Source organism: Puccinia triticina, chromosome 7A (assembly GCF_026914185.1).
Source record: "Puccinia triticina chromosome 7A, complete sequence".
Classification (NCBI taxonomy): domain Eukaryota; kingdom Fungi; phylum Basidiomycota; class Pucciniomycetes; order Pucciniales; family Pucciniaceae; genus Puccinia; species Puccinia triticina.
This window is the reverse complement of record NC_070564.1, coordinates 5,301,802-5,321,370: the sequence shown is the minus strand read 5'-3', so window position 1 is coordinate 5,321,370 and position 19,569 is coordinate 5,301,802. Positions and strand designations below refer to the sequence as shown.

Sequence of the window (19,569 nt, the reverse complement as noted above, 5' to 3'; positions counted from 1 at the left end):
CTCAATTCGGGGAGAAGTTTGGTCGGAGGATCCACGTAGATCGTCTCTTCTATGGGACTATGTACGAATGCGCCAGTGATTTCAAAAGAGTTGATATTCCATCGCCGCTGAATAGTCAGATTGAGTAGAAGCCGGAGGGTCGAGAGGGAAGCCGTTGGTGCAAAAGTCGATCTAACATCTTTACCAATTCTCTGCTTGAAACCGCGGATGACAAAGCGGGTCTTGAGCTTGTTGATGGTATTATCTGCGTTCCTTTTTATGTTGAAAACAAATCTTGTTCCAATCAAATGTTTGTTGTCCTTGTTCAGAATTTCAAATGTATCTATTTCTGTCAGCTGATTCCACTCTGATAGGCAAGCCTTCCGCCACTCGGCAGAAGCTGGTGATTTGAGAGCGTTCTTCAGGTTGGTCGGAATGTCTGCGTCGGATAATGCCTGAATTGAGTCCAACTGAGAGTCTTGTTCTTCACAGATTTCTTTGGTCTTTTCTTGTCCCAAGGTCAGAACTCTACGGACGATTTGATTGTTAGTTAAGCTCTTCGGTACAGGAAACAAAGGTTTTCCCTGAAAATCAAGGAATGTTGCACACTCTGAGTTCACCACCTTCTGCGTCGCCGGGTTCCAAAAAAACCAACCCCTCTCGTCGTCTTGATATCCGACAAGGTAACCAGTCCATCCGCGCTGGTCCAGCTTGCGTCGGCGTTCTTTGGGAATGTGGATTGTCGCCAGGGAACCAAATGGATAAAATGCATTGGCAGTTGGTTGCCGTTCAGACCATACTTCAAGAGGATTAGTCTTGCAACTTTGATTTGACAGTCTATTGAAGAGATTGCAGGCGCATCGGTACGCGTAAGACCATAACTTTGAAGGGAGTTCCGAATGAGCTAGAGTGGATCGAGCAATGTCTCCTAGAGTCCTGTTGAGACGTTCTGCCTCGCTGTTTTGTTCCGGTGTGTAGGGAGAAGTGAAGATGATCTGGCATCCGACCGATTCAAGATAGTTTGACAAGGGTTGAACAGTGTATTTTTTTGCGTTATTGCAGCAGATGAATTTTGGTGCCGTTTTGAAGTGATTGACGATCTTCTTAACTAACACCAACATAACGGTGGGAACCTTGGCCCTGGATTTCATCGGATAGACAAAGGAGTATGTGGTTGCATGATCCCGTACTGTGAGGAGAAAGCAGTGACCCATGACATCCGGTTCAAACGGTCCCATCATGTCTGTCACAAGGAGATCGAGTCGGTTTTCTCGGGGGATTATTTCTTGGAGAGATGTCCGTCGCCGTTCGCTTTTTGTCTGTCTGCATGTCTCACAGATGAACGGTTGCCAGGTCTTTAAGTCGAAAGAAGGAACAAAGCGTCTTAGGAAATCTTTTACAATCGGGTCTGACACGTGGCCCAGTCGGCAGTGCCAGTTGTAGGATAGAGATGTTAATTGAGATTGAGATTGGGTGGTAACTTGCATGGCCAAGGGTTGAAAGAAATGATATGAATTTGGCGAAATAATCCACAATCAATTTTGATATTGAGCCGTGATGGAAGCAAAGGAAGACGTGAGGACTATGTCATGATTAGGGAGAAAGAAGGGACGGAATCCCGAGTCGATCATCTGGCCAAGACTAAGAAGATTCCTGTCGTTTCCGGGCTGAACAGAACCTTTGGGATGGTTAGGGTACCATCCCCATTGGTTATCCGCAGGTGACCACTATGTGTGGCCATCATAGAACCCGTAGATGATGCAAGGTTCAGTTTTAATGCTGGCCAGAGGGGAAGAAGATTAGAAAATAAGTGGAAAGAGCCGCTCACGTGATGGGTCGCCCCAGAATCCAAAACCGCGCCTTTGCCGGCGGCACCCGTCGCATCCGCTCCCACGGCCAAACGAACCGCCACATTCTGATCTGAGCCGGTAGGAGGGTTGTTTGGGGGTGCAGCCTGACGGGTATAAGCGGAAGCGGGGCAACCGTTGACGGGGGTGTTGGGCGGCGGCAGTCTGGCATCACTGCGGAGGTTCAGACAAGACAACCTCCAGTGGCCCAAAACCCCACAATAGGAGCAGGGTTTGCCTTCAAAGATGGTCGGATTGCTAGGCCCTTGATTGCCTCTCTGGATGTTGTTGATTGCGGCCAAGATGTCTTCAACCGTTGGGTTGCCAGGTCTCCCAATGTTTCTGGTTCTTGCTGTAGGTTGAAAATTCCCGGGTTTTTGTCTGAGTAGTGCCTGGGAGTTACTTCTTGGATTAGCTCTGCTGTTCTGCTGTTGGTTTGCCGCCCATCCGGGCTGCCTTGAGTCTTGGGGTGCTTGATATGATCGAAAAACTGAAACATTCAAACCAGAGTCGAAACAGTTACTCTCGCCGTACACCGAGGTGAGGATTGTTTGAATGTCGCGGGCTGTGACATCTTTTTTCTTCCCAAGTTGTAAAGAGATGTTTTGAAAAAGTTGCAATCAGGACATGGTCGGAGGTGGTGGCGCGATGGCTTGCAGTAATAAGCTTTCAACCAGCGGAGGTAACGCTGCCTGCACGTTCTTGAGGTCGGCGAATACGTCGAATACTTTATTGAAGAGGCCCTGGACCTGTGAGGGATCAGTTGTTGGACTGGTGATTCGGAATTCGAGAAGTCAATCAATAAGCTCCATCTGCCTGAATCTGACTGTTCCTTGGAAGTTCGTCTGAACTGCATTGAAAGCTTTGGTACCCTTTGTGTATTGGTCGACAAGTGATGAAAGTTCATTGTTGACCGTGATTTGAATGAGATAAAGCAGGCATGTTTCTTCTTGACCACTGATCTTCCTGTAGCTCTCGGGGTTGTCGAAAAAGCTCGCATGGTTGAGAGTCAAGAAAATTACTCAGGAGAGATCCCTTTTCCACTTATTGAAGTTCAATCCGTCAGCGGCTAATTGCTTGATTTCTGATTTGTACACACTGGGCTGTTGCAGGAATTTGTTCCTGGGAGAGATTTTGGTTGGGGCCGTCTGGGACATTAGGGGGATAGGTGATTTGGGATGCAAGATGGTTTTGGAGGAAATGGACAATGTATCTGATGGGGATAGAGGTGGAGACGTCCCCCTTGGTACGTTATTTTTTGGTTGATAAGCAGGTGTTGGTAGGACGGTTGTTATCGATAGTCCAAATGGATTTCTGACAATTTGGTTGTTGTTTGGTACTGAAGCCAATGACGATGTACCTTTGTCGATGTGTCTAGTTATTACTTTAGAGAAGATATACGAGAGTGCCGAGATGAATGGTGAAGGGGGTCGGTCATTTTCCAATGGATCCGGTTTCTCCTCAATAGGAGATGGTTGTAGAGGGGGTAGATTTAAGAGGGCCTTGTACGCCTTTGTTTGTTTTGGTCTTTTCGGCAGCCAAGTCTTAATCTGTTGTAGTTGGAATCCTTGATCGTGTATTGCTCCACCCCGCCCGCCTCTTGAACCTCTCACACTCCAAATGTGGAGTTTGCCCACCCCACATCTCAACAACTATTAACTCTTGCAGAGGTGCTATCAACTGTGGCGGAGGGACTATTATCTGTCGTGGAGGTAATTAGTAGCAGATATGACCAAAAGCCCCAGCTACCTCAAAATTATTTTATGCTGGTGTGTTACTGCCTTGCAGCTAAAAATTTGGTTACAGAGTATTTTATTTCATGATCCAAAACTTTGGTGCACTTTGGGGCACTGTGGCAAAGGTTTTGGCAGATTTCCTTAGTAGGAAATCCACCAAATGACACCCACAGTTGCACACCCCTTTCCTGGGGTTTCCTACTGCCAAGAAGTTCACCATGTGCCTTTCAGAGTCTTTTATGCCCACTCTACAATTTTTTTTTGGGGGGGGGGGGGCACTGTAGCTAACGCTTTGGCGGATTTCCTTAGTAATCCGCCAAATAGACCCACAGTAGAACACCCCTTTCTTGGGGTGTGCCAATGCCATGAAGCTCATCAGATGCTATTCAGATTCCTTTATGGCCTATGTAAATTTTTGGGGGGCTTTAGGTGCCCCAGTGCGGAGGTATAAATTTCTCTTTATTTTCCATCATTTTTTGTGAAATTAAAATTCCAACTCCCATTCTGGAGAGTAGAATTAATTTTCCAACTCCCAAAATGCGCGTGGGTCAAACTTTGGTCCTGCGGACCGGGGACGGACGTCTAGAGTATTTAATTTTTGGGGGGCATTGAGTGGCACTTAACTTCCTTTGTTATGACACCATTGGGTGTGCTTCATCCTGTATTACACATCTTACACTCAACTCAATCCCAACTGATGATATTACAAAGGATATTGAAGATCAAGGAGGGGTGGAGATGAGGATAGTAAATACAGCTACAAAACCCGTTTGGCCGGCTGGTTTTGCTTGACATGGGTGCCGGGCCGGGCGAGGGGCAAGGGAGGCAGGAGTGGCAAAGGGCCGGGTCAAGGTAAAACCGCTCCAGGAATCCCATGGTGGTCCGCACGACGTAAACGACTTTTGGGAGTTGATTTATTAATTCTTGGGAGTCAATTTTTCAACTCCCTGATTTTATGCAGGTCAACTTTGAACACCCTAAATGTAACTATCATACAGCTTATGATCAAACTTTACTAGTGGACAATATGTCACCTTGCCTTTTTATTGCACACACCAACTTCTGCCCCAAGTTTTTTCAGGTTCTCCAGGATCATTTTGTCTTTCCATCAATACCAATTCAACTTAATGTTTATTAGTTAGTTCCACATTCACCCTTGGAGTTTCAACTGACTGCTCACCTCAAACATCATCATTTGAATATTTGATTGGATTGGCTTAAATCTTCAGTTTGCTTTAAAACCATAGATGGCTACAGTACTGCACGTGAACCCCATGCCCACTTTAACTTTTTTTTTTATAAAAATGGTTTCCAACTAAATACAACAAGTAGATTTGATCATGTTGAGAAATCGGGCCCAAGTAAGCGCAACTAACTTTGCTGTAGAGTAGCACATTCGGTAGATGATGATTGGAGAGGCTCGTCTTTCTCTTCTTGAAAGTGGTTGTTGGAGGTGTCCAGTTCAATCGTACTTGAATCATTCTCGTTTTCCCTGCAATAATGTGTAAACAAAAGATTAGCAAATCAACTCATTGTGAATCAGCCTTTCCGAAATATATAGCTAAACATTTCACCTGGTTCGAGTTGTTGGACTAGATTCCAACGTCAAAAATAAATTTTTCAAGTTAGGTAACGTATGTCTCAGATCACTAACGACAACCTTTTGGTGATACATAATCTACGCGCCGTAGATCAATAATCATAGTCGGTTTATTTGTTAGCTTGACTAGAAGGGTGAGATTGCGACTAACTTGTTCGATGTTCTTGTTCAATAGAAAAACAGCATATTCAAACCTAAAGCGATCAACTCCTTTAAAGTACAATGGAAACCTTTAGATGTATGCAAAAGGATGGATACGTATAAGACAGGTAGAATCGTCAATGACCATCAACAAAAAGCAAGTTAGAGTAGCAATCACCTACGAACGAGGTCCAGGTATTCTAGAGACCAGGTCCGAAACGAGTGAGCGTGAGCCGATGAAATTAACAGGATAAAGAAGCGGGACGGCCAGATAAAGAGCGAGTAGCTGGACGAGATGAGCAACAAAGCCGAGCGCGGTAGAGACGATGAGGTCATCATCGGCCAGATCAAGCGGCTTGGAATGGAAAAACTGAATTAGACTTGGCCCGGTTTCTGTTGTTCCCGCTGATGCTGTGGTTGTTGATGTTGATGAGGAGGGTTTGTTTGAGATTGATTGAGTGGGTTCTAGATTGGGTAAGATGATATTGGCGATTGAGAAGAGTAATAAGCGTGAAACTGATGGGTTGCTGATAGATGAAGCTGAAGCGGAAGACGAGGTGGGTTCGATCGGATAAATTGTCGATAGATCGACGACCAGTTCGGAGCGTCTCTTGCTCAACTCTCGTCGACATGCTTCTCGTCGGGGCAATTCCCTCCCAAGTAATCGCTCTCGTTGCTCGATCACGTTTTTCACTCGTGCTTCAGTCAATGAATTTCTTGCTGCCTCAGTTAGTTTTCGCCTCCTCTTCAGCTCTCCTTGGCGGTCACGCAGTTGATCCTGTACTGAAATCAAGTCGGATTAGTAGTAGTTCGTTGGCTCCAGTGGTAAAACGTCAGGAGATTGGCAATCGTGACTAACATTTTAATAATCTGATTTTGGCAGAAGTTTGCTCTAAATTTAACTGATTGAGATTCTCGTGAATTTCAGAAAGCTTTCTGGACTAAAGAGCCTCTTCAACGATCCATCGAGAAGAAGTTTTAGTCGTTTAAATTGTCCAACCAGAAAATAAGATTAGAGGGGAGATATGATGAGTTGAAGATGAACTGACCAAATGGGACTGACTGTTTTCCCGAGCATGGGCCTTCAAAGTCCGTTCGATTATCTCGATTTCTTCCAGAGTCGGTTGCAGTTCCGCTTCTTCCTGCATATCTTCGTTGGCCTTGATAGTTGAGGGACACCTCTTCCTTGCCCGAGGCCCCAGGGCTCCTTGATTGATCTGCGGTGGTAGACCAGGGTTTCGATTTTTCTTCGAAAACCTCCGGGGTCGAGTAACAAAAGTCCCTCCCGTGCTCGCGGGGGACTTGCACGCAATGGAGGACTTCCCGTCGCAATCTGGGAGCAATCTGAGAGCCTCCCAGAGTCTCAAAGCCTAAATTTCCCTGCGAAATTTGGCTCAGATCTGGGTCTGGAAGGGGTTCCCAGATTGACGGGAAGTCCTCCAATGTCAAGATACAATCGAGTAAAGCATCAAATTTTGGGAAGCCGTGGATGACTGGATGACTTCCCGTCGTCATTTAGAGTGCTCTAGATGCCCCTCTGAATCCTAAATCAAGACACCTATCAAAAACTCAACCAGTGCACATGAACTTAATGATCTGTAGGGTTAGGAAAACATTTCCCTTTTTGTCAAAAATTGAGAATTTGGATGTGTAAATTGAGATCTGGGAGGCTCCCAGACTCGACGGGAAGTCCTCCACTCCCGTCGAGATCTGCGAGCCTCCCAGAAACGGTTTAGAGCCCGAAAAGCTAGATTTCCTTGCGAAAATCTAGGCTTTTCAGGTCTAAAGCGGCATCTGGGAGGGTCCCAGATCCCACAGGAAGTCACCCAGTACCATTGTAATCATCATGATTTTCTACATTATCTTCCGGTGGGGAAGTTGCAAAAAAATCATAAATCTGTTCAAAACCTCTTGTAAATTTAGCCATAGGGCAATCATCTGTCACAGAAATTAGATATTGGGCACGCAGGTGGAACACTAGCACACCCCTCAAAGGCCCTTAGAAACTGAAAAATTGTTTTTTTTTTTTTTTTTTTTTTTTTTTTTGACAGTTTCTTTTTTGAATGACAGCCACAAAGGTAGACTTCACTTTTGGTCTTGGGTAACAATGTCCAAGCTCTGCCTCTTCAATAATGTCCACTGGGCTGAGTGGTCACCAATGACTTGCACTCTGCTCTCCTATGTTACACTTATGGTTTTCAAAATTGCATATGTCACTATCTAAGTTTATTAAAACCACAGATTCACCAAAGAATAATTCAAGGGTTTCCCCTGTACATGAGTTTTTCAGAAACAAAAAAAGTGTTTTCCCTACAAGTTAAACAAAAAAACAAACTAAAATAACAGTTTAAAAATTTCTAATGTACATGATAAAAGCAACTGATTTTACGAACTCCCAGCCTGTGACATGCCACAGGTGAAAAGAGACCGGATTTAACCGCTCAGCCTGGCACAAGTGCGTGGGGCAAAAGTCAGGGCTGGAAACCCCTCAGCCGAGTGCAAATGCAATCGGGGAGGGGGAGGATGACCACCAGTCTGCTGCAAATGCAAGCGCAGGGAAGGTCACCTGGGGGTAAAGCTATCCTGAAAGATCTGGTGAGGTTATATACCCATCAGACCAACTGAAGTGCGCATGGTAAGTTGTACCTTGCAGTACATCCAATACAGGACAACGGTGGCGCGGGTTGTGTGGCTGATGCATGGTTATGCCTGGATGAAACATCAATCTGTTGCGCCCTGCTGTTGGTCGGTCCGCACCTCCCTGCCACAAATGATCAAAAACCATGGCAACAATTCCATTCCCTGTGAGGTTCTTCGCCATCTTCAACTCTTATCGTGGCCCCACCTCCTTATTAGGCAACCTGTGGCGACTCATCAAAAGCCCGGCTAAGTCAAGTGGACTCCAACTACCTCAACACATCCTTACTCCGCCAACACACCGAGACCCACACAAAGTTTACCAAGAGGGCTGAAGATGGCGTGCAGCAGCTGACAGGGCCTCCCAAATTCTGCGAGGCCTGCTGCGAGGGCTAATGACCATACACCTGTTCAGGAGAGCCCGGAAGCGCAGTTTGAACTGGCTTGAGCTCCACACCCACTTCCATTCGCTGCTCATTGACCACTCCGACCCGAGATCTCTGCACACGCCAATCTTCCTTGCGTGGCCCTTGTGAACCCCCTGGCTGTTGAGTTACCTTTCTCTCCTTCACTATTTCTCTCTACTTATAACTGAAACCGCTTTGCCTGTTCTATTCTCTTCAACAGTCATCCACAGAGAGGGAATGCGGAGCCAGGCCGTATAAGAAGAAACGACTGGCAAGTGTTGATACTGGCGAGTGATCAGGTTGCTAGATGGCAGCCAGACTTTTTATCAAAATCTGGCCGCTGAACCAATTCTCAAACAAGCATGACCCAACCCCGACCTACATATTGGCTTTGAGGGAATCAGCTTGCTGTGGCAAGGGATTCTTCCTACCCCATGGTCACCATCCCTGACCCAGACCATGTAATTTATCTGTTTGGTCATGATATGCTCCGCTCAGGCTTACCCAATTGAAATTTGCTTCTGAAGACCCTCCCACTTCCCCCTCACTCTCAAGGCTTAATCCAGAAGGATACTCGGTAGAGGGGTGAGCTGTGTGGGAGTATATTTGGAAACTAACGTCTTCGCACACGGGCTAATTTATCTTACCCTCTCCCGCGTTGCCAACCTAGAAAACTTGCTTGTGGCGAGGCAAGAGGGGAGGATTGGTATCATCAATGTTGTTCACAAATCAGTCTTTGCTTTCAGGTTGCACTTAAAAACTATGTGAATTGTGTCTAATGTGGTCAATTAAGGGTGTATTTGATGGTTGTAATCTAATTTGGGGTTTCAGCCAGCAGGCTAATGACTAAATTTAGACAACTTAAAGTTGGAGGTAGGACCTGACTGGTCATGCAAGGGAGCAAAAAAATTGTTGGATCTTGTGTAAGATTATTTCCAAAATTGAACATTTGACACACATTGGTTATCATACTTTGTTGGTGTTTATAACATGACCTAACCGTTGATAGTAATTTCCCATGAAAATGGAGTTGAGATTTGGATGGCTGTTGCTCCGGCCACAAAGAGCAAGCTCCCTCAATGACCGGGACTGACTGGTATGGGTCTCTGCTTGGTGCTAGGCCGGCAGCAGCGCTGGGAGGGGAAAAGGTGCTCTGGAAGCTGCTCTTACAGATGGTCTGGATGGGTTGTAGGGATTTGGGTTGATAGTGTTGGGGAAGTGGTTTTGAGATGTTTTGCCGGGTTTGGATCCTCCGCGGCGGTTTAGTTTTGTTGGGAAAGGATTCTCAATAGGGAGTTGGCCTCTTGGAAGGGAGTCTTGATGATTGGACTCAGAAAAAGATTGATAATATTGATAACCCCTGACTTGGATCAAAACATGATGCTATGGCCTCCCATCATCCAAGCCCGCGCTGAACTTGGAATCCTGGAGGCCTGTCACATACATTTCATCATCTACTCCGCGCGCTACGCGCACGCACACGCACAACAAAACAGCAGAGAGAAAGAAAGAAGAGAACAAAGATTAAAGAAAACACAACACAAAAGAAAAGAGGAAAGAGAAAGAGAACAACCAGGACCGGAGAGGGAGAAAGAGAAGGGAGAGTAAGATGAAATGGAAATCACAAACAAAACAGAGAATAAATCCACAGCAGATGCTGTGTTAGGACCAAGAAGGATGGAATGGAAGTGGGTGAGGGGGAGACAGTGGAAAGGCAAGAAAGAAGTTTGAGGATGGGAATGGAAAAGTGGGGGGGAAAGAATTTGAAGGATGAGAAAGAGATGGGGAAGGGGAAAGTTCTTGAGGATCTTGAAGTCTTGAGGATGGGTGAGAATCTTGATGGCTGCTTTTAGATCTTGATGCTTGCTGAGTATCTTGCTGATCTTGATGGTGGTGGCGGCAGACTGCTTCTGACTATCTGAAAACCAAATGGGCAATCACACCAGCTATCAAGTGGGCATGCACACATTCATCTAACTGTGTTCCGGTCACCCGCGGTTTAGACAGTTTTTGTTCTTGAGGTGTAGATGTCCACCTAAGTTGTGTAAACATATCAGTGAATTGTCAGTTATTGCCTTGTCTTGAGGTTGCACCTGGCTTAACTTGAATAATCTGTTACTGCACCTTCAAACTTTGGAAGTGCAGCGGCGTAGCCGCCTTGGGCGCTAGTTTACATAAAATCATAAAACCAATAGGGGGGTTCACAATAGGATATAAATAAAACTTTAGAGCTAATTTTAAGGCCTTTATGAACAATTTTCTAAAAAATGAAGAACTTGCACTGATTCTCAGGGAACACCCAGTCCTGTACATCTTGCCAGATTTTTAGAAATTTGTTGATAAAGGCCTTAAAATTGACTCTAAAATTTTATTTTTGTCCTATTGTGAACCCCCCTAATTTTGGCTGGGAGATGTCAGCGTGCATAAAACTTTAAGTGACATCTCCCAGCCAAAATTGCAGTTTATGATTTTATGTAGAAAAATCTTATGCAATTTTGAATACCATAACTAATAATCAGAGCTCTGCAATAAGGGGGTTCACAATAGGATAAAAATAAAACTTTAGAGTCAATTTTAAGGCCTTTATCAACAACTTTTTAAAAATATGGCAGGATGTACAGGATTAGGTGTCCCCTGGCAATCAGAGGGTGTTCTTCATTTTTTAAAAAATTGTCTGTAAAGGCCTTAAAACTTTAGAGTCAATTTTAAGGCCTTTATCAAGATTTTTTTTAGAAATCTGGCAAGTTGTACGGGACTGGTTGTCCCCTGAGAATCAGAGCAAATTCTTCATTTTTTAAGAAATGGATCATAAAGGCCTTAAAATTAGCTCTAAAGTTTTATTTTTATCCTATTGTGAACCCCCCTAATGAGCCTGATATTTATTATAATGGTTTTCAAGAAATGAGCTCTGCACTCTGCTAGTGAAGTCCGCAATAAATGTAAATAATGATGATAGCAATGTAAAAACTCTTTCTAATGATAAGTACCTGTACCACCGTAAGTGTAAATACAAATTGCAACAATGAGTAGTTGCATAATGGATTGATAGTAAGATGATAGAAGAAAGTAAAAGAAAACCATCTGATCCATCCTCCTTCCTCCCCTCCATTCACACCATCCGCCTTTCCCACACGGCTCCAGGCTATACAAAATTCATATCACTCTTTTGCATTCACAAGTATGGATACATACTCTACAAACGCTAAATAAATTACTTGTTAATAAAACCTCGCTGTAATCATTTTCCAGTTTTAAACTTGATGTTCTTGATGTGATTAGATGGCTCCTTCAAATTCTACTTTTGGCCTCAAAATACATATTATATAACTTAACATCTGGAGAAACTACAACTTGATCAAAATTTGAAGAAGCACCTTCTGATTTGGATAAGGTTTAGGGTGATAAAAAATAGCCGTGGGCTCTGCTGGAGGGTACGTATGAGCCGAGATAAGAGTCGTAAGGCCTAAGTCAGGGAAGCATAGGTCAGGATAAGCCATCAAGAGTATTTTGTTTGCTATATCTACTTGAGATAGAATTAATTGGCATCGAAGTAAAACCAAAAAGAAGGGAGATTATTACCAGATGGATGGATGATACGCAATATCATCAGTTAAATCGTTTCATAAACTGATTGGTTTATCCTTGCAGAGGTCTGTGCAGGCATCAGAGCTAATTTTGTGCCTTTTGAAGTGCCGACGAGCGTTTGAGAGGATGTTGAACGTTTGGTCACATCCGGGAACTTCGCAGGTGTAAGCTAACATTTCAACCAAATCATCCAAACCGTAATGCAAGTATTTGTGCATAAAAAAGGTATCAGAACAAAATCAATTCACGGAAAAGGGGAAGAAGCTACTCTCAAGTTTAAACTCAGAGTGCAGATGGATGGATAGTGCAAATATAACACACGCCGTTCTCCAGTATGTATGCCTAATCGTGGTAGAATGGCATTTTTATCGAGTTTCATGAGTAGATGTCCTCAAAGCTTGGATGACCGCAAGGTACTCACGCTGGTGCTTCGGAGGACAAGAGGGAAAAAAAATTATTTTCACGTGGCAATTTAAAGCAAAATCAGAGCAGACTTACTTGCAATAAGGTAGACGGTCGCGCAAAAAGTTTTTGACCTATGATGGAGTGTAGCAACCACCAGTCAGTGGATGATTCATCCTGCTTTGAATGGCTGGTAATCTGACAAACAGACGCGCTGCGATGAAAAAACTTACAATCGGGACACCTGTATTTGTGCAGATCAAGAGATTCGGCCAATACAACAATATCTGATGTTAGACCAATATCAAATCCGAGGAAAGAGGCTGATGGGAAATATTGACTTGATTTTTCTGGTCTCTATGCCTTCAAGCTCAAGTATGGAAGACAGGAGAGATAGCAGAGATATCGCCTGCCACTTACGGGTACTCTCGATACTTTCTTCCACAAACCACCCGACTTGTCCCAACGATGTTCTTATGGTCCCTAGCCACAACGATGCTCTCTCCTCGTGCCTGAAAGGATCTGTTGTCGCGGATCTCTGTAGAACTTGAGATAGAATAAATCTTGCTTTCATTTGGGAGAAAACGTTCCGATGGGCGAAGTCGGACTTCCACGTCGGGAGGTTCCGGAATCCTGGCGATCTTCCTAAAGCTTTCTAGGGTACTGGAACGTGTATTCGCCAAGTAGCGCGCAAAATGGAGCCCGTCAAATTGACCATGATAAGCCGTCCCTAGCGGAGATCCAGAAGTAAGGTCATCCTTATCCGTCGCTTCGATTGACCCGGGTGTGTGCTCAGTCGGCGTTCTTGGCGTGGCCAGGCTAGCAAAATTATTCCCGTCTGATCGCTCTAAGGCAGCAGCTGTAGCCACCGTCAAACGACTATCGTCGGTGAGGGCAGTATCCTGGTCCACACTGACCACAATGTCATTTCACGTAAAACCCAGGATAGTCAGACATATCTTTCAGTGTATCTAATTACTGTGAGAATAGTCTTTCTATCCCCTTACCTTTTCAAACGGGCTTCTGAATTACCACCACTCGGATTGATTTTGTTTGGAAAATTTCGGAAACCACCTCTATGCATGGAATTGTTGAAGCTGCTGTGTGACCTGACACCAATATGCGTTCCATCTTCCACCATCGGGGCGAAGGGAAGGTGATTGCTAGGCCTCGATGGCTCAATCCGCTCCTCAAGATAGGCAGTGTGATCCGACGCGCCAAAACTCGACAAAGTAGCAGGTCCGTAGAAAAAGCTTGGGCATGGATGCTGTCAATAGCGCAAATGATGAGCTGCGTTCGGTATCGCGCCGTTTCCAGCCAAGAAAGTAGACGGTGTACTCAGTATCCCCAGGCTGTCCAGTAAAAATTGCTTACTTCAAAATCGACTTTTAAAGGCCCTGAATCTGCAGATAAGTCTGAAAGGCTCAATAAATCTTCAGACCAAGTAAGTAAACTATTACACCCCGGCGTTTCGGAGTCTTTTGATATGTCAGTCATGATTCAGATATTTGTGAAATATTCTCTAGGGATGGAGATGGTGGAGCATCAAAAATTTTTCTCCGATACGTTCCTACTAAACCAAGTTGCCAAATAAATATCTCTTGAAGTAGTAGAGGGAAACGAAAATATCGGGAGGCGCGGCAGGAAAGTAGCGTTCAGCTCAGGCAAGCCAGGTATGTACTCCTGGAACGATTGGAAGTGGTGTGTGGAATTTAGAGGATTATACAGAATACAGCCAATGTGCCACTGTTTGGAGGAACACTTGCACCATCTTTCGCCAAACGACTGTCGAACCCCAGAGACCACCCGCCGAGAAGTTGGAGTTGAGAACCAACCCTCCACAAGCACGTCCCGAAGTTTTAGAAGAATTCGGGCGTACAGCTGGAAATACCCATTAAGATTTTGATTAGCATCCAGTTTGAAATTTTTCTTTTGAGTTCCTGTGTAACTGTTTTATGTGGAAATGCCGAATAAGAATTAACAAGGTTTTCGGTTCAGAAATTCTTCTGTTGGAGCGACCGCGGTCGCGGGTTTAGTCCGGATTGTCTCATCATCGAGTGACTGCACTCGAAGAGCAGTGTGTGCCGGCATCTTCTCGATGCTTGGTACAAACGCCGACCATCGGGAGGATATTTTGCACTGCTCTTGTTGGCCGGATGTACCGGTAATCAAGTGACCGGAACGGACCAGTCACCGAGGGGAGTATATTGTACTCATTTCGATCACCAGAACGAACCGTTGAAGGAAGTTTGTACTCCCCTCGGTGACCAGAACTAAACAGTCATGAAAGGGAGTGTGTACTCCTCGCGATGTCCGGAACGGACCTGGTCATCGAGGGGAGTGTTTACTCCTCTTGATCAACGGAACGGGCCCAGTCATCGAGGGGAGTATTTACTCGTTGAACGGAACAAACCCATCGAGGGAAGTATGTACTCCTGTCGATGACCGGCGGCGGAACGGAGCGGCCATCGAGAGGAGTACATACCTCGATGCCCGATAATTTGCACTTCATGTATGGCCTGGCCGGTCACCGGGGGGGTGTGTATGCTCCGCTTGATGACCGGCCTGTGCCGGCCATCTGCACCGCGGCTGGATGTAGAACTCCGGCTGTCGGAGTTCTGCCCCCCGAACTTTGTTTTCGAGGTACCCGACCGATTAAGTTTTGGCAGGGTGAAGATCCGCGGGGGAGTGTCACCCGTTCAGATTATTTTTGTATTTGTTTTTCACCCTTGGTTTGTCTCAAACTGAAGGTCCGAAAAATTCCAAGAAAGTATTGGATCCAGAAGCAAGAAAACGCCCCTTTGTCTGACAGCATGAGAAGTTGAAGCTTCATCTTTTTTGATGTGCAGTGCGCGAAGTGCTTCGTGCTGTGACCGGTACGTCGAGTGGAGGACTTCTGCAGTGCGCGGAGTGGATCGGTAGATATATATCTGACCAAACTAGGTTTCTAATTGTGATTTGTGAACGATCAACGGAGATGCATCGGAAGACAAATAAGAGAAAAGAATACTAGAAGTTGTTACAAAGGTGGTCCGTTGCGAAATATTTGGCGTCAAGTTTCTGGCACGATCTCGTAAGAGGTTGATGGGCTCTCTGTGTATAAGGGATGGAAGAGGTGATTGTTCAGTCGTTATTGGTGTGTTTCGTGTGCCTATAAAGTCGTGAGATGATGTGATTATAAGCCGAAGCTGACGAATCCGAAGCCGAGGAAGGTGAAGAAACAGATGAACAAATTGATCAGAGCCATCATCGCCCACCAACTGGCGTTGTTTGTATAGTATTCATCCCACACAAATTTGCGCGCTGAGCTCATGGCTGTCACCGTTGCAACTGCAAATTTTAACCGGAGAGAATCCGGAAACCCATGAGACATCAATATCACACATGGAGGAAATTTTTTTAGTTAGATTGAAAACTCCAACTTACTGACAATGTTGGGGTTTCCACTGGGGGTAACCCAAATCCCAGGATACGGATTGTTTGGATTGTTCACATAGGGCGTTGGTGATGACGAGGCAGGTATGTAAGTTGTGATGATTTGTCCGTTGCTCACATAGACTGTTGTGGCTGGCGAGGCTTGACTGATAAATACTGTCTTCGTAGCAAAGACTATCACAGATCAGAATTTATGTCCATTGGGGTGATTGGTTGGTGATGCAGTAAAAGACAAGAGGGAAAAATATCATTAGCATGAGGAGAAAGGAAGGTTGATGGAGATGAGAGCAAAATTTAGATGGCGATCGAGAAGGGTAACTACACCTGTATCAGTCCCGGGCCAAGTCTGGGTGGGCCCATTAGAATCTCGTCGATGGCGTACAAATGAACGTTTGTGATGCAGGGAGGAAGTTGTATTTGAATATGAATGTGTTGAGAGGTTCTTGGTATCTTCGATCGGCACGAGTTCAATTTGTTGAAATACTTGTTGTGGAGTGGAAGGATGCGGGCTGGGGAGGGGTGCGAAGAGGGCCAAACTCGAAGCGGGTGGAGCCGACTTGGCCTGCCGGCCCACGAACGGATCGGTGAGATTGCCTAAGTTAGCAGGGGGTAGTCGTTCGATTGATTGAGATAGAGGGGAGGGGCTGAATATCGATGGAGTATCGGGTAGATGATGGGTTGAGAGACCGGCCCGAACAAGCTCATCAACGGGATTGGGGCTAGGATCTTTTTGCTCGGGGGAAGAATCGGGCGGGGGCTCGCGATGGTCTACCGGTGGGCCCAGAACTTGCTGCCGGTGAGGCTCGGAGAGGGAGGGATGTGGTCCTGAGAGTGTGAGAAGGATGGCGGCCAAGCAGACGCGCGAATGGAGGGGCCGCCTGACAGTACGCATGCCGGAGGACTGAGACTCGGTAGACGGGACGGTGGTGGGCGGCTGGCGGTGAGACGCGGGGCAAGTCGCAGCTGTACAAGATTTGAGTAGATTGCTCCTCCCCGCATTCGCTGAGCTGGATTTGCCGGGCTATTCTACCGAACCCGGGATGGACTGGAAGATTGATGAGGGTGAAGGCGGATGGCGATGAGTGGATTGAAGAGCCGATGAGGACCGAGGGGAGTGGAAGTTGAGTGAACTGGCAAGAGCCTGGCAGATACCCACACGGGACTCAGGAGTGGGAAACGCGCTTGTTTGCAAGAATCAGGTATTCCTGAATCCTAAAACACCAGCGCTGCAAGAGCCGGGAAAACTGTCGAGATCCGCACACAGGGGTCATAACAAACATGGCCGAGCCTCGTGGTGTTTGTTTGGCTGGCCGCTGGATGGTGGGCTCGGAGCGGGCCCGCTTGAAGATCGCGCCGCGTCTTCCGTGCCCCGGGTCTCCGGTCAACATATCCCGGCTTGACCGATGACTACCGGCCCCCTGGCAAGGCGTGTCCCACTTCTCACACGATACACCCGCCAGATTTGTACCCCAGATGACCTCAGACGGTCCTATGTATGATGTCGGAACTGCTAACATTTTAAAGCGCGCCGGCGTCAGCAATCGAAAACGCGAACCAACTAGTAGTAGTGCATATCAAGCTGTACCACGAGTTCCAAGGCAAGGTCAATCCGAATCACACATACAGCAATAGCGAAAAAGCTTGCGGGTGGGCGAGGCTGAAAATCCGACAGACAAACTTTTTCGCTTCAGCCCCGCCCCCTGTATTCTTCCAAATCTTCTCAACTTCCAGCCCCTTCGCACTCGACCATATCCCATATCGCCTCCCCCCTCCGCCATCGGAAATGGCCCCCGACCGAATCCCCCCCGCCGGACCCAACCACTGCCCAGCCGTCCCCAGCCGCCAGCCAGGAACCGATCCAGCAGCCGCCAAAAAAAATTTTTCACCGGTCAGTTGCCCCCCCCCCCCATTTTTCCGTCCATTGCCCGTGGATAATCCACTCACACCTGCTCTGCATCTGCACAGCCGCCGCCCAAACCGATCCAGCCGCCGCCCCCCAAAAAAGAATTGCACCGGTAAGCCGCCCCCCCCCTTTTTCCCTTTTTTGCGCCCATCACCCGCCGGATCAACCTCTGATGTCCCCTCTGCAATTGCCCAGCCGGGGCCAGACATCCCAGCCCCCGCCCAGGAGCCCATCCAGCACCCAGCCCAAAAAAAAAAACCATTGGTTAGCCGCTCCCTTTTTCCTTTTTTTGGCATTGATGGCCCGCCGGATCAACCACTCACGAGTTGCTGTTGCCTCCCACCTTGCCCCCTGCTCACATTATCCGCGGCCTGCCATCCCAGCGCCCAGCCCCAACCCGGCACGGTTAGAGGTACAATGGCATTTGTCAAATACCCGCGGGAGGTCAAAGCCATTGTGGTGAAGCTCAGCCAGCGAGGGAAGTCGCTCGCAGAGATCAACAACCTGATCGACTACAACATATTGGCCGACTCGCTCACCCGCTGGAACAACCTATACCACCGAACCAGAGATGTCGTGAGGGATCCGGCCCTATACGACAAGCGTGGCCGCCCATTGGCCTTCACCCGTGAAGAGGCGGAGTTTGTCTTGGCCGCGCTCAAGGCCAAACCAACTCTCTACCTGGACGAAATCCAGAATCATATCCACGCAATGACCGGAACTCGACATCCGATCTCCACCATCCGAGACGAGTTGAGGGCCCGCCTGCTCTTGACCAAGAAGAAGGCCCGAACAGTGGATCCCAACCAAGACAAGGCGTCTCGGATGGCATATACCGACAGGATCGGTGGGTTTCCCGTCAAGTATCTGGTGTTCATGGGTAAGTTGCTTTCATTGCGCCAATCTGATCTATCCTTGATTGTATGGGTGGCTGATGCTACCCTTGGTAAAGATGAGGCTGGCGTTTCCCTGGGGTCCCACTCCCGAGACACTGCTTGGGCGCTTTGGGGCCGGCGCACAAAAAGGATCCCAAAGCCCGTTCGCGCAAATCGGGTCACGGTCATGCCCGCCGTGTCATTGGACGGCTTGATGGGCTGCATAGCCCAAGTGGGTTCGATGAGCCGCTTGGACACGGAGTATTTCATACAAGACGTGTTGGTAAGCTTCTCACCGTACCCACTGTCCTTTCCTGGGAAAATTTGCTCACTGGGCGTCATGTCTCATCATCAATTCCCCTAGCTCCCCGAGATGAATCCGTTCCCCGGGCGGAACTCAATCCTTGTGCTGGACAACGCGCGCATTCATCATGGCGGGCGGGTTCCTCAGATTTGCGCGGCGGCCGGCGTTTTGCTCCAGTACCTCCCGACCTACTCGCCGGATTTCAACCCGATAGAGAAGGTATTCTCGGCGCTCAAGTCCCAGCTCAAACGCGCACAGATTCTGACCGGGACTTGGGCGGATGCAGAGCTGGTCAAGGCTTTCCTGCCGACTGTCGTAACGCCGGCCTTGATGAGGGGCCTCTACCGGGTCAGCGGGTATTCTGAGGGCCAACATTGATGGCCCTCATGTGGTATTACAGTCTTTCTTGTATCTGATGGGTTCTTATCCCTTCAGATGTGGCGCCATTTTTTTTTTTTTTTTGGTTTTTGTTGGAATTTTGCCATTTCCTCTTACTTACACCTCTAAAACATTGTTTCATGTCATTCTCAAAAGCATTGCCAGTATCCTTGTTAGTACAGATTTTATCACACCAAGTAGTCATTGAACCGTGTGTAGTAGATAATATCTTGTCATACTTGTTATCACGCATAGTCTCAGAGATAGTATAAATGAAACTTGTCTTGATCAAACTTTTTCATTATTCTATTGTCTTCCAACCACTTGTTGGCCGCTTGTT

At 46.9% G+C, this 19,569-nt stretch overlaps 3 protein-coding genes across 3 annotated transcripts; all 3 read right to left on the bottom strand.

The window, feature by feature from the left end:
• Positions 1-4,933: 4,933 nt before the first annotated feature.
• PtA15_7A582 (uncharacterized protein) lies at positions 4,934-6,451 on the bottom strand (the record flags this gene model as incomplete). The annotated part of the gene is made up of 6 exons (XM_053171203.1): positions 4,934-5,054; positions 5,137-5,240; positions 5,314-5,392; positions 5,486-6,086; positions 6,163-6,244; positions 6,353-6,451. 6 exons carry the CDS (start codon positions 6,449-6,451, stop codon positions 4,934-4,936), a joined length of 1,086 nt encoding a protein of 361 aa, XP_053022408.1.
• A 5,506-nt stretch (positions 6,452-11,957) lies between these two features.
• On the bottom strand, positions 11,958-13,831 carry PtA15_7A581 (uncharacterized protein; the record flags this gene model as incomplete). Its single annotated transcript, XM_053171202.1, has 4 exons — positions 11,958-12,101; positions 12,943-13,246; positions 13,342-13,601; positions 13,709-13,831. 4 exons carry the CDS (start codon positions 13,829-13,831, stop codon positions 11,958-11,960), a joined length of 831 nt encoding a protein of 276 aa, XP_053022407.1.
• Positions 13,832-15,509: 1,678 nt separating this feature from the next.
• On the bottom strand, positions 15,510-17,157 carry PtA15_7A580 (uncharacterized protein; the record flags this gene model as incomplete). Its single annotated transcript, XM_053171201.1, has 5 exons — positions 15,510-15,664; positions 15,761-15,943; positions 16,094-16,732; positions 16,800-16,899; positions 17,032-17,157. 5 exons carry the CDS (start codon positions 17,155-17,157, stop codon positions 15,510-15,512), a joined length of 1,203 nt encoding a protein of 400 aa, XP_053022406.1.
• Between the last annotated feature and the right edge of the window lie 2,412 nt (positions 17,158-19,569).